The sequence below is a fragment of the Haliaeetus leucocephalus genome, unplaced genomic scaffold (genome assembly GCF_000737465.1).
Source record: "Haliaeetus leucocephalus isolate CR32 unplaced genomic scaffold, Haliaeetus_leucocephalus-4.0 Scaffold702, whole genome shotgun sequence".
Classification (NCBI taxonomy): domain Eukaryota; kingdom Metazoa; phylum Chordata; class Aves; order Accipitriformes; family Accipitridae; genus Haliaeetus; species Haliaeetus leucocephalus.
The window spans coordinates 3,220,720-3,232,161 of NW_010973138.1; the positions used below are offsets into that span (position 1 = coordinate 3,220,720).

General features: G+C 42.2%; 2 protein-coding genes across 2 annotated transcripts in view; one reads left to right on the forward strand and one right to left on the reverse strand.

The window, feature by feature from the left end:
* WRB (tryptophan rich basic protein) overlaps positions 1–11,442 on the reverse strand; it is a 29,743-nt gene that overhangs the window by 7,728 nt on the left and 10,573 nt on the right. Inside the window, exon 2 of the mRNA XM_010580317.1 lies at positions 10,628–10,639. The gene's annotated coding sequence lies outside the window, so the exon portion shown is untranslated. The remainder of the gene's footprint in view (positions 1–10,627; positions 10,640–11,442) is intronic.
* HMGN1 (high mobility group nucleosome binding domain 1) lies at positions 18–6,849 on the forward strand (the record flags this gene model as incomplete). Its single annotated transcript, XM_010580410.1, has 4 exons — positions 18–101; positions 214–264; positions 3,299–3,430; positions 5,956–6,849. Coding segments are annotated over 4 exons (315 nt in total), but the record flags the coding sequence as incomplete, so codon positions are not given.

The window sequence follows — 11,442 nt, forward strand, 5'->3', positions numbered from 1 at the left end:
GCCGCCGGCCCGCCCGCCCGCCTGCTTGCTCGCTCACTCACGGCGTTTCTCTCTCTTTTCCCTGCCTGCAGCCGAAGAGGCGATCGGCGCGGCTGTCCGCTGTGAGTACGGGAGCGAGAAGGGGGGCTGGGGGGGGGAGGGTGCGTGTCTTCCCGGACCGAAAAGGGGATTACCGAGGGCTGAATCTCTCCCTTGCTTGTTCTTCCCTCTCAGAAACCTGCTCCTGCCAAAGCGGAGCCGAAACCCAAGAAGTTAGCGGCAAAGGTGAGAGTCCGCGGGAGGAGGAAGGGGGTCGAGTGCGCCGTGCCCGTGCCCGGTGTGCTCCCGTCCCGTGTCGTCGGTGCGCGAGCGGTCTCGCTCCTCCTCGCGTGTTCCCCGTGGGAACGCTCACCCAGCTGCCGTATCCTGTTCAGGTGCTCCTGCCGGTACCTGCAGGTGCTTTCCGCCGCTTTGAGTAGGTCCTTGTGAAGCGCTCGGAGCATTGCCTAGAAAGGTGGGCACCGATTCACAGGTGCTGGACGGCGGTTTGGTACTAAGCGGAACTGCTTGGATGTTGAAGCAACCGTACCTAGCATTGTGTTTCATTGCTGTAACAAAAGGGGGTAAAATACACTCACAATTTAAAGCAGTGTGTTAGGACGGGAAAAAAGTATTTGAATTTCTTAGGTAGCCACCGAAAATGATCTGAGTTTCCACACATGTAGTCTAGCTTTCAGGTCTTTGTGTGCATGTGTAAGTCAGTGTGGTTTGGTATGACCCTTCAAATTTTCAGTGTAGCCTTCACAATGCTAGTAACTGAGGTGTAAAATTCTTTGTTTCTTGGGAGAAATAAGAGGCTGTGTATCTGTTGGCTTGTTGGTATACGTATTTTCAAGTGTTCCTTTATGATTATAAGATTTTTCTCTTTAATGTATGGATTAAAAGCATTTCAAATACACTAACATCGAACTCTGCGTTGCAGACTTATTGATGTTTTCATTTTATAAATCCTACTGAGCAGTTTCTTATCAGTAATGCACCTTCATTCCAATGGTTTGAATATCAGTGCATTACTATCCTCAAAGCTGAAGACCTAAAGAAGTTGGGGAAGCTTTCCAATTTCACTTCAGTTCTGATTCTCTTTTTGACCAGTGTTTTTGTGTGGTGCATCTACTTCTTAATGCTGCTAGTTGATGCTGACTGATACGCATGATACTGACTTGCTGCCTATAACTACTTTACTTCCAGAAAGAAACATTTCCACAGGTCATAGCTGGGAACATATTGATGTAAACCAAGTACATCGCAAACAATTGTCATCTTAGAATATTCAGTAGAATGCCTTGCACGAGGCCCCCGTGGAATGCTGCTGTAATGCGAATATGTAAACAATCTTTTTTTTTTTTTTTAATTACCATTGGCAATTCAAATAAATCTAAAACTTGTTTTACATTTGATCCTCTTTGTTCTAAAACTCATGCTGTCACTAAAATCTTGTGACATTTGGAAACTTTCTCATTGTTAATGTAAAAATCTCATTTGTTTGCATTTTACTTCTCCAGCTTCAGTGCGTTCTCTCTCATTTTAGCTATTTCTGGACTTTGTTTAAATGGGTTGCAGAAATACTTCACTGTTACATACCAGTCAAATGTTAGATTTTTTAATTTTTTTAAAAAATTATTATCTTTTTCTGTATTTGATACATTAAAAGATGCTTCTCTGCATCAACTTTGTAACTCAAACTTTCATGACAGTATTTTTTCTGGTTGGGAGAAATTTGCTCATTATGGAGTTACTTGGTGGGTTTTTTTTAAATAAATATTGATGAAGAAAAACATATTTTGACAGTCAAAACACAGAAGTCTACATGTTGTGAAATTGTCTGTTACCTGAATTTGTAATACTGAGTTTAGCCTTTATAACTTTTTAAAAAGAGTTTTCTTCCATTAGCATGTTTCAGCTGTTTTCTCCATGCTCTTGAGGATTTAAAATTTTTTTTTCTAAGAATAGGAGCAAAGAATTTCTAAAGTCTTCTGACATTGACAATTTAGTTATGTGACATAAGATGCTTCAGCATTAGATTTTTCTACCTTGCATCTCTTGTGTATGTAATGTAACTTATGGCATGTTTGTATCCAGTGGTGTAAAACACTTAGCACTTTTGCTCAATAGTTGCAATTGGCTGACAAAACCATATTTTCATGAAGATGGTATTTTACATGAGCATTCATGTAAAATAGGAAATGTATTCAGGTAGCTATTAAAAAGTTGCATGTGTGACGTAAGGAAGTTGCATGGTTTTGGTAAGGAAGAATGCTTGGAGTGAAGATAGTATGGAACACTTCTGACCAAATGGTTTCTAATAGTAATCTGAGATACACATTTCTACAGTACTTAAAATATGCAAAAATGATAACTTTATTTCTTGGAGTGAATTTTAGGTCAGAGACAACAAATCAGGACATAATTTGAAGAACATACTTATGAAATGCGTGCAACATTTTTAATGAGATTAGACACATTTTAGGGTGGATCAGTGTAGCGATCTTCCGCTTAGAGGTATAAGTGCATTATGTTCTCTTGCCACTTACGTTGTACCTACCCAGAAAAAGTGTTACAGTTTGTCATTTATTGAAAATTTTTGTTAGTATTATTACGTTTGACAGATGGTGTCAAAACCAGTGCATTTATGTAATTGTGAATTGATAGAAATATTTTGTAAGTAAGGGGATTAGCCGGAGGACAGGCAAGCTTTGTAGCATCTGATTGCAGTAAGGAGCATCTGGGAGGTTGTATTACATATTTATATGAAAGTAACCCTTGAACAAATACCTTTTCCCTACCCATTTAACAACAGTCATGTAGGTACAGAGGATGTGACTGAGGTACTAACAGAGGAGCACTGAAAATGATACTCGGTTACGTTGCTGAAATTCCCACCTGTCAATGTAAGAGGAAAGATAGCGTTTGAAGTGTTTTGTATTTTTTAGAAAGCGGAAGGACTGCATTGCTATTTTTTTAATGCACCGCGAGGTTAAATCATATATTACAAATTGCTCTGTCTAGCCACTAGAGTCTAGTTATCTTCTCATCCCAGTTTGATTCTGTCATTTTACTGACTATCTGAAACTGTGATTGTTTTGTCTATATATAGTTTGGAAAACTTTTTGGCAGTTGAACTATGTATGAGCTCATTGGTTGTTGGTAGCAGCTTTTACTGTTTAGCAAGTCCATCTTGGTTTTGTGTGGTTTTTATTATTTTCGAGGTTTACCTAGTAGGTCATAGGAACTTACTTACTGGAAATTTATTTCACTGTAGGATAAATCTGAGGACAAGAAAGCTCCATCAAAGGGGAAAAAAGGGCCTAAAGGAAAACAGACAGAAGAGACAAACCAAGAACAGACAAAGGACAACTTGCCTGCAGAAAATGGGGAAGCTAAAAGTGAGGAGGTAAAGTTGTCTGTATTCTTCGGTGCAAAGCACCTGGATAACTTACTGTACTGGTTTATCCAAACATCTAGCAGAAACATATGCAGTTCTTACAATAGAATCTATTTCTGCTAAAAGAAAGATGTAGGATATTGAAATATTAGTACACATACCTGGAAAATTATAGTTGCCCCAAAAAGAGTTGCAGTAATGTGATAACAGTCCCTGAAATTAAGGAAAAAGGTGAGAATTTTACCAAAGTTCCTTCAGAGAGGGGCTGTTTTCCCTGTGGGTAGGTCCTGGCAAAATAATACATACCAGGTGTACAGAGGGGATGTTGCTCTGGGGGGAGCGGTGGGGTGGGGTGGGTGGGTATCTGTCTTTGGTGGGTTTGGTTTGGGTTTTAGTCTGCCTTTGCTGTTGCTGGAAGAGAGGTTCCTTCTTTTTGACATTTTTGACAAATGCAATATTCATTCTCTTGGGACTGGAAACAGTTTTCACTGAAAATCCAAAGTTGAGGTAACATTCATAGGAGTCACAGATGCAGACACTGCTCATAGAAGGGACACAGATACAGACACTGCTGGTGCAGGGATGGAAGAGAAAGTGCAAGAACTACTTGTTGTGGCTGAAGAAATGAATGTGCCAAATCAGCCCTGGCTGTAATATTGTGCTAAAATGGCTGCGTTGCTGAAGTTTTTGGAGTCCCGATCGTCTAACTTAAAACATCCTCCACACCGTATTCTTTTTCTGGAATGTGGACATAATTTAGTTTCAAATTTAGGACAAGATCTGTAGGGAGAAGCAGTGCCTCTTACTAGGGCAGCTGTTAACAACTGGACAAAACACAAGTTTTCATGTGGCAACAGGCCTAGAATTAGTGTCAGGTTTCTGCAATATTGAATGCCTCACTCATTTTAATTAGTTCAGTGAAGTTTGCTGATCAGATAGTCAGATGATTTTTTTAATTTAAATCTGTGATTCATGCTTACTGTCTGGTTGTTGCATTGAGAAGTAATTTTTTAAGATAGAAAAAACATCTCTCTGAATTGTATCACACTGATCTATCAGTGTGCAGATAGATCCTCAAGTAGAGGAAAAGAGTATTTGGTTTTTAGGTAGACGATGGCTTTTGGTGGGTGAGGAAGGTACAGGATGGTACTTGAGTGCACAAGACAACTTTACGGTAGCAGTTTTTCATTTGCAAGCTTACAGTGTGATGTTTGTGAAAAAGTTGTGCTATAACTAGGAATTCTTTAGTTACCTTTCTGTGTAGCTCTGGCTCTGTATTACTAGCGCACAATTTGGTCTTTTAATTTGTGTGTGTAGTATTTCAGCAATACCATTGAAAGTTAAATTTGGCAATATTTCTCAACTGGCGTCTGTTTAGTACACTAGTGCAGAGATGATGTAAATTTACAATGGATGGTGACTTCTGCGGCACATCTTCATGCTGGTCTCATGTTGATCACACCAGCTAAAATTGCAGGTTTAATATAATACGTACATCTAGAAGAGGCAGGGGTATAGTCTGTCCTGTTGGACGTTACTGTTTTCAATCAGAACAATAGTGTCAGCGATGCTATTGTTAATCCATGAAAGGCCAGCGATGACTTCTGGTGACACTCACAGAGTGAATGTCTGTCACGCCTGTGAATGGAAATGGCTTCCGTACTTCATCCTTCAAAAGCTTCCCCCAGGTGGCAGTAAAGACTGAACTGGTTCCTCTTTGGGTACTAATGTGGGTAAACAATCTATTCTGCTGGTGGTGCTGCAAAGCTTTGGAATAATTAAGTATAATTTTTATGTTAATACGTATGTTACATTCCTTTTTTTAACCTACATTGCAAATGCAGCAAGTTTTCCGATCTAAATGGAGTTGTAATTTTAATCAATTAAGTTTGTATGAACTTGTTCTGAAGTTGAGGTATAGCATATAGAGACTTGACTTGAAAACAGTATAGCTCTGCTGCTACCGTTCAGTTTCACTTTAATGTATTTTTACAAAATTATGTTTAATGCAGTACTGTGTTTCTAAGTCTTAGTTACTTTAAAACATGGTAAGATTTGAGAATATGTTAACAGTGCTGCACTGAAATTTAAATGCATGAAGTGTATCTGTCGTGTCTTTTCTAAACGCCCTATATGCAGGGGTTTTAGCTTAGTAGGTTAAAAAGCTTCCTTCTCCTGTCATAAAGGCAGTAATTATTGAAATGGGCTTTGTTCTTTAAAAAAAAAAGAATAGAAATCCTTTGCAGTGCGTATTGAGTAGTAACAATAGCAACATTCTGAAATTCATACATGATGCATCTGAGGAGATAGAAGCCTTTTCAAGACAGCTTGTTTTTAGTAGGTCATTATCCAAGAGAAATAAGTGGATCATGACACCAGTTTATTAAGACTGTAAAGCACGGTATGTAGAAACAAGTCATGGTTGTTCTGTATGTCAAGTTAGCTAACTTGTGCGTTAAAAATACTACAAACTAAGAGGCTGAGTCACTTAGAAACTTTCTGCATTGAAGTGTTCTGGTTTTCTTTCTTTTCAGACCCCAGCATCTGATGCAGCAGTAGAGAAAGAAGCTAAGTCCGAGTAACATCTGGTACCAAGTCTTTAATTGGTGGTCCTTATACCTTTCTTCTTGTACAATTCAGAGGAATATTTTTATCAACTATTTTGTAAATGCAAGTTTTTTAGTAGTTCTAGAAAACACATTTTTAAAAAGGAGAGAATCCCAACTCAACCCATTTTTTTACATATTTAGATAAGTGTAAATGCTTTTTTTAAGTGGTAAAATCATGTACTGGTTGTCTGTTTTCTATGAAACCAGAAATTAATGGCATATTACGTTAAGGAGAGGACTTTGAAGCCTTGATTAGGCTTCACGTTCCACAGACTGCGAGGGACAGTTTTTCTATCCTATTAAATGAAGCATAACACAGATCAGACTTTGGAATTCATAATGATATGTTGAGAATGTCTTAACATTTTAGTTATTTATCTTTATCTATGGTTGTACCATCAGTAGAATTGTTTATCTAATAAAACTGCTCCCTAGTGTTGGATTTCTTGCTGAGTGATGTATATCTGTGACAAAGTTATTTTTGGTAGTTGCAGCTTTATTTTTTCCAACAACTTTGTAGCTGTGATGCAAAAGCTTGGAAACTTTTGTTCTATCTTTAAATACTGACTAAGTAAAAGTTTCTGCTTGGCAGACATAACTTGTTATGTCAGTATTTGAGATATTGGAACTTCATATCCAGTTTTAAAGGACAGCTTGTCTACAAAGATCAAACGGAAAATATTTGAAATAGTCTTAGAAAAAAACCCAGAATTATAGTTTTTAGATTTAAAAAACTATGTGACTAAAAACAATTGTAAAATTGTTCATAGTGTCTGTGATCACCAAGCAAAAGCCAAATAAATCTTGATTATGAAAGGATGTTTCTGTAGCTCCTGCATTGACTATGACAGCGCACAACCTTAGTGGTGTAGCTTTTGATTCTTAACCATGTTCTTAATATTGTTAAAAATGTACTTTTCAAGAGATAGGTGGTAATGCAGGGAGTGAGTAGCCAGCAGAAAACTGTAGTTGCAGTCTTAATCTGGACTTGCAGTTTGAAAGCTGATAGCCTAGTGCTGCTTCTGTTGCCTTAAAAAAGTCAGTAAGCATGAGAAGTTTTCATGTTTGGCATCTAAGAATTTGCATATGCACTCCTGTGTGAAGAACTGCTTTAAGGAAGGTGCACAAAGCAATCCTCTTGAATGTTAACTGATCAGATGGTGTTGCTGTTGTGTTGGAACCATATTGGAATTTCCCCAAATCCTGCCTTAAAATCAGTAACGCTTCAGATATCTGGGGAAAAATGAACCTGGGCTGTGAACCTCCCCTGGTAGCTGAGTTTATGTAATGGAACCCATAGAGGATGAGCTGTGGAACAGCCTGGCCAGGAGCAGGGAGGGAAGCACAAGAAAATTTCCCATTGGGTGCTGATGAGCTGTTAGGTGAGCTTAATGTGCTGTGAGCAAGTGTACCCGCTACTTAAGGTTGCAGGTTGACAGAGCATCATTTCAAGTAAAACATACATGTGTGGAGAGCTAATTCATTACATCGGGTTTGTGTGGCAGGATTTTGGTAGCAGAGGGGCTACGGGGGTGGCTTCTGTGAGAAGCTGCTAGAAGCTTCCCCGATGTCCGACAGAGTCAATGCCAGCCGGCTCCAAGACAGACCCACCAAGGCCGAGCCCATCAGCAACAGTGATAGTGCCTCTGTGATAACATATTTAAGAAGGGAAAAAAAAGTTGCTGCGGAACACAAACTGCAGCTGGAGGAGAGAAGAGTGAGAACATGTGAGAGAAACAGCCCTGCAGACCCCCAGGTCAGTGAAGAAGGAGGGGGAGGAGGTGCTCCAGGCGTTGGAGCAGAGATTCCCCTGCAGCCCTTGGTGAAGACCATGGTGAGGCAGGCTGTCCCCCTGCAGGCCAGGGAGTTCCACAGTGGGGCAGATCTCCACTTGCAGCCCGGGGAGGACCCCACACCGGAGCAGGGGAATGCCCAAAGGAGGCTGTGACCCCGTGGGAAGCCTGCGCTGGAGCAGGGTCCCGACAGGACCTGTGGCCCCATGGAGAGAGGAGCCCACGCTGGAGCAGGTTTTCTGGCAGGACTTGTGACCCTGCAGGGGACCCACACTGGAGCAGTCTGTGCCTGAAGGACTGCAGCCTGTGGGAGGGACGCACGCTGGAGCAGTTCGTGAAGAACTGCAGCCCATGGGAAGGACCCACGTTGGAGAAGTTTGTGGAGAACTGTCCCCTGTGGGAGGAACCCCACACTGGAGCAGGGGAAGAGTGTGAAGAGGAAGAAGCAGCAGAGACAACGTGTGATCAACTGACGACAATCCCCATTCCCTGTCCCCCCTCCACCACTTGCGGGGAGGAGGTAGAGAATTCAGGAGTGAAGTTGAGCCCAGGAAGAAGGGAGGGGTGGGGGGAAGGTGTTTTTAAGATTTGGTTTTATTTCTCATTACCCTACTCTGTTTTGATTGGCAATAAATTAAATTAATTTCCCTGAGTCGAGACTGTTTTGCCCGTGACAGTAATTGCTGGGTGATCTCCCTGCCCTTACCTCGACCCACGAGCCTTTTGTTATATTTTCTCTCCCCTGTCCAGCTGAGGAGGGGAGTGATTGAGCGGCTTTGGCGGGCTCCTGGCATCCAGCCAGGGTCAACCCACCACACTGATGTAGTATAAAACTGTCCCAATTCTTCCTTGCTGTATTTGAGAAAAACAAATCAATCTTGCTGAAGATTGAACAGCCTTTCATCAGAAGGGGGAATATTAAGTATATATTACTTAACCTTAAAATAAAACATTGCATCTAGTACAGCATTACTTCAGTTCTCCCACAGAGTGGAGGGTTATTTTGGTTTTTTTTTTCCCCCATTTCACATTATTTTGCTGAATCGCAGCAGGTAGTAGCATGGTTTTATCTTACTGGTCTATTTGATGCCAGTCGGACAACTGTCAGCCTTGTCTTGGGAGGAGTCAAGATCAAAAAGTAACGTTCCTTCTTTGATTCTTTTTATTTCCCCTTGACCGAGAACTTGTTTATGCTCTGAAGTAACACCTGCAAGCACAGTATCTGCTTCCTGTACATTTTCAGTGCCTTTTTCAAATTGTCATACAGTTATTTCTAAAAAACAATTTAGTTTCACCTCTAACTTTTCTTAAACAATGCTTTCATTTGAGAAAGCATTTTAGCATTTTTACCTCTTCAATATTTAAGCAGTGTTTAGCTTTTCTTCAGCTTATATATAGGATGTCCTCCGACACTGGACCATGATACCCTTCTGGTCCATTTCTACCAGAGCTGTGTTCCTAGCAGAGCGCACCTGGCTTTGGCAGTGGCTTTGGCTTCAAGTTCTTGGGTACTCCAAAACTAAATTTATGCCACTTTTTCTAGCGCCCCTACCTTCCCCCCCAAGCTCCCTTCCAGTTACCTGACTTGTTGGTTTAATTTAGTAGTAGCATGACGTAGCTACATGACATTCTTTTACTTTCTGTTTTGTAGCAAGTCAAAAACACCAGTTAAATGACTAATAAATGAAATAACCTCTCTTACATCCTCCTACTGAATGCCTGCTTCTCATGTGTTTTGAGTCTCTGACGCTGAGATCCTCTTGACTTTCATCATCTTCTATCTAACATCTATTATCCAATAATTTATTGTAACTGCTCCCTGATACTTACTCTTGGGGACAAAAAGGTATTTCTGACTTTATTATGGACGTGAAAGGACTTGGCAGGGGTAAATCAGGTGACAGCTGCTGTCTTGCAGGATAGAGGAATTTTCATGCTGGAAGAAGGAAAGGACAGAGGTAGTTGCATCGGGAGCACAGGAGCTCTAGACCTGTTTTGAGCAGCACAGCCCACTTGATGCGGTAAAGAGTGACAGAGGCTTTCCTAATTACATAAAGTATGCTTAGTAAATACGTAGGTGAATCAACTATGGATTTTGATTGATTCTGCAGTAGACAGATACTGTTGCCTTTCTCCACCTAGCATGAATGCCAGCATGTAACCACCGTGACACCACCAGTTTGGCTACTGGGAAAATGAGGAATTGTATATGTTGGCACTAGATGTCAATTCTGCCAGTGGAGAATTGGAGTGAAAGGCATTTAAATTCATGTGACAAGAATTTCCATGGGCATGCTTCAGAAAAAGCATTCTTTCCTGTACGATACCAGATACATTTGCCCTGTGCAACGAAGGCATGGAGCGACAGCTAACGCAGGTTTGCATACAGCACTATGGAATACATACATAACGGAGAACCATCCATTTCAAAATACAACAAGAAGAGAACAAAACTTGTTTCTTTGGAGTTACTCAATCGTACTTGTATGCTGCTACTAGTTTTTCTAGTCAAGAGGGTGCTGTTTCATATATGTTCACGCTGCACTGTTCTGGAAGTCGTTTTCTAGCGTCAGCTAGATCACAGCTCTTTAAAACATGAACGCAGCCAGGACACTGAAGCGCATCCAAGTTTAGCTAATGAAGACTGATTTGTTTAGCCATGAAATCTAAAGGAATGCAGGTGTCCTTTAAGAATGATGTGGCTGCTTCCAGCAATACAGGAAGCAGAAAATCATGGATCTCATTCAAAGAGAGATTTTCAATGGACAGGATAGCTTTTTTTTTTTTCCTTGTACCTGAACTGCGATGCAGGAGCACTGCCCAGGCAGGGGGTGGTGAAGAGCAGGAAGCAGAGGCAGCAGTCGGCCTTGCAGGATGCGCCTGGGGAAACTGCCTGCTGCTGGGCCTGTGCCTCAGGTGCACAAAAGCTCTTTGTCAAAAGCCGAAAGCACATCTGAGGTAGCGAGATCAATAAAACACACACGTACTTCTACAGGGATATGTAAAAATACTTTACTTCAGAGGTTCTAAAGACTCGTAACAAGCCACCACAGGTGGGGAACAGAAAAGGAAAGGAACAGCTCAGATTTAAAATACAGCATGAGTATAGCCATTGCTACATCTACATCAGAATTCCTGCTGGGCAGAGGTGAGAAACAACTGTAAGAAGGGGGAAAAAAAAAATAATCCCCCCGACCAGGCTCCCAAAGCCGGGCTGGGGTGGCTGTGGCACGGCACCCCTTTGCAGAGCGACAGCGTGGGGGCAAAGCTGCCGGTCTTGGGAAGGTGACGCCCGTGAAGTGACGCCTTCCTGCGGGGGGTGTGTGTGGGGAAATACCACCCCCCGAACCGAGCCTCGGGGCAGCCTGGGTGCCCCCGAGCATCACCCCGCGGAGCCTGGGCGGCGCAGGAGGCGACCGATCGGTCCGAGGAGCCGGCAGAGCCGCCTCCAGCGGCCAACGGGAGCCAGAAGACGATCGATCCCGTGCAAAGCCTCCCTGTGTGGTGATGCGGCGGTCCCAAACGCACTCCTGCTGCTGCCCGAGCCCCGCCAGCGCGGAGACGCACCGCCGCACCCGGCCGGCGGCCCAGGGCCGGCCAGGCAACGTGCCGGGCGACC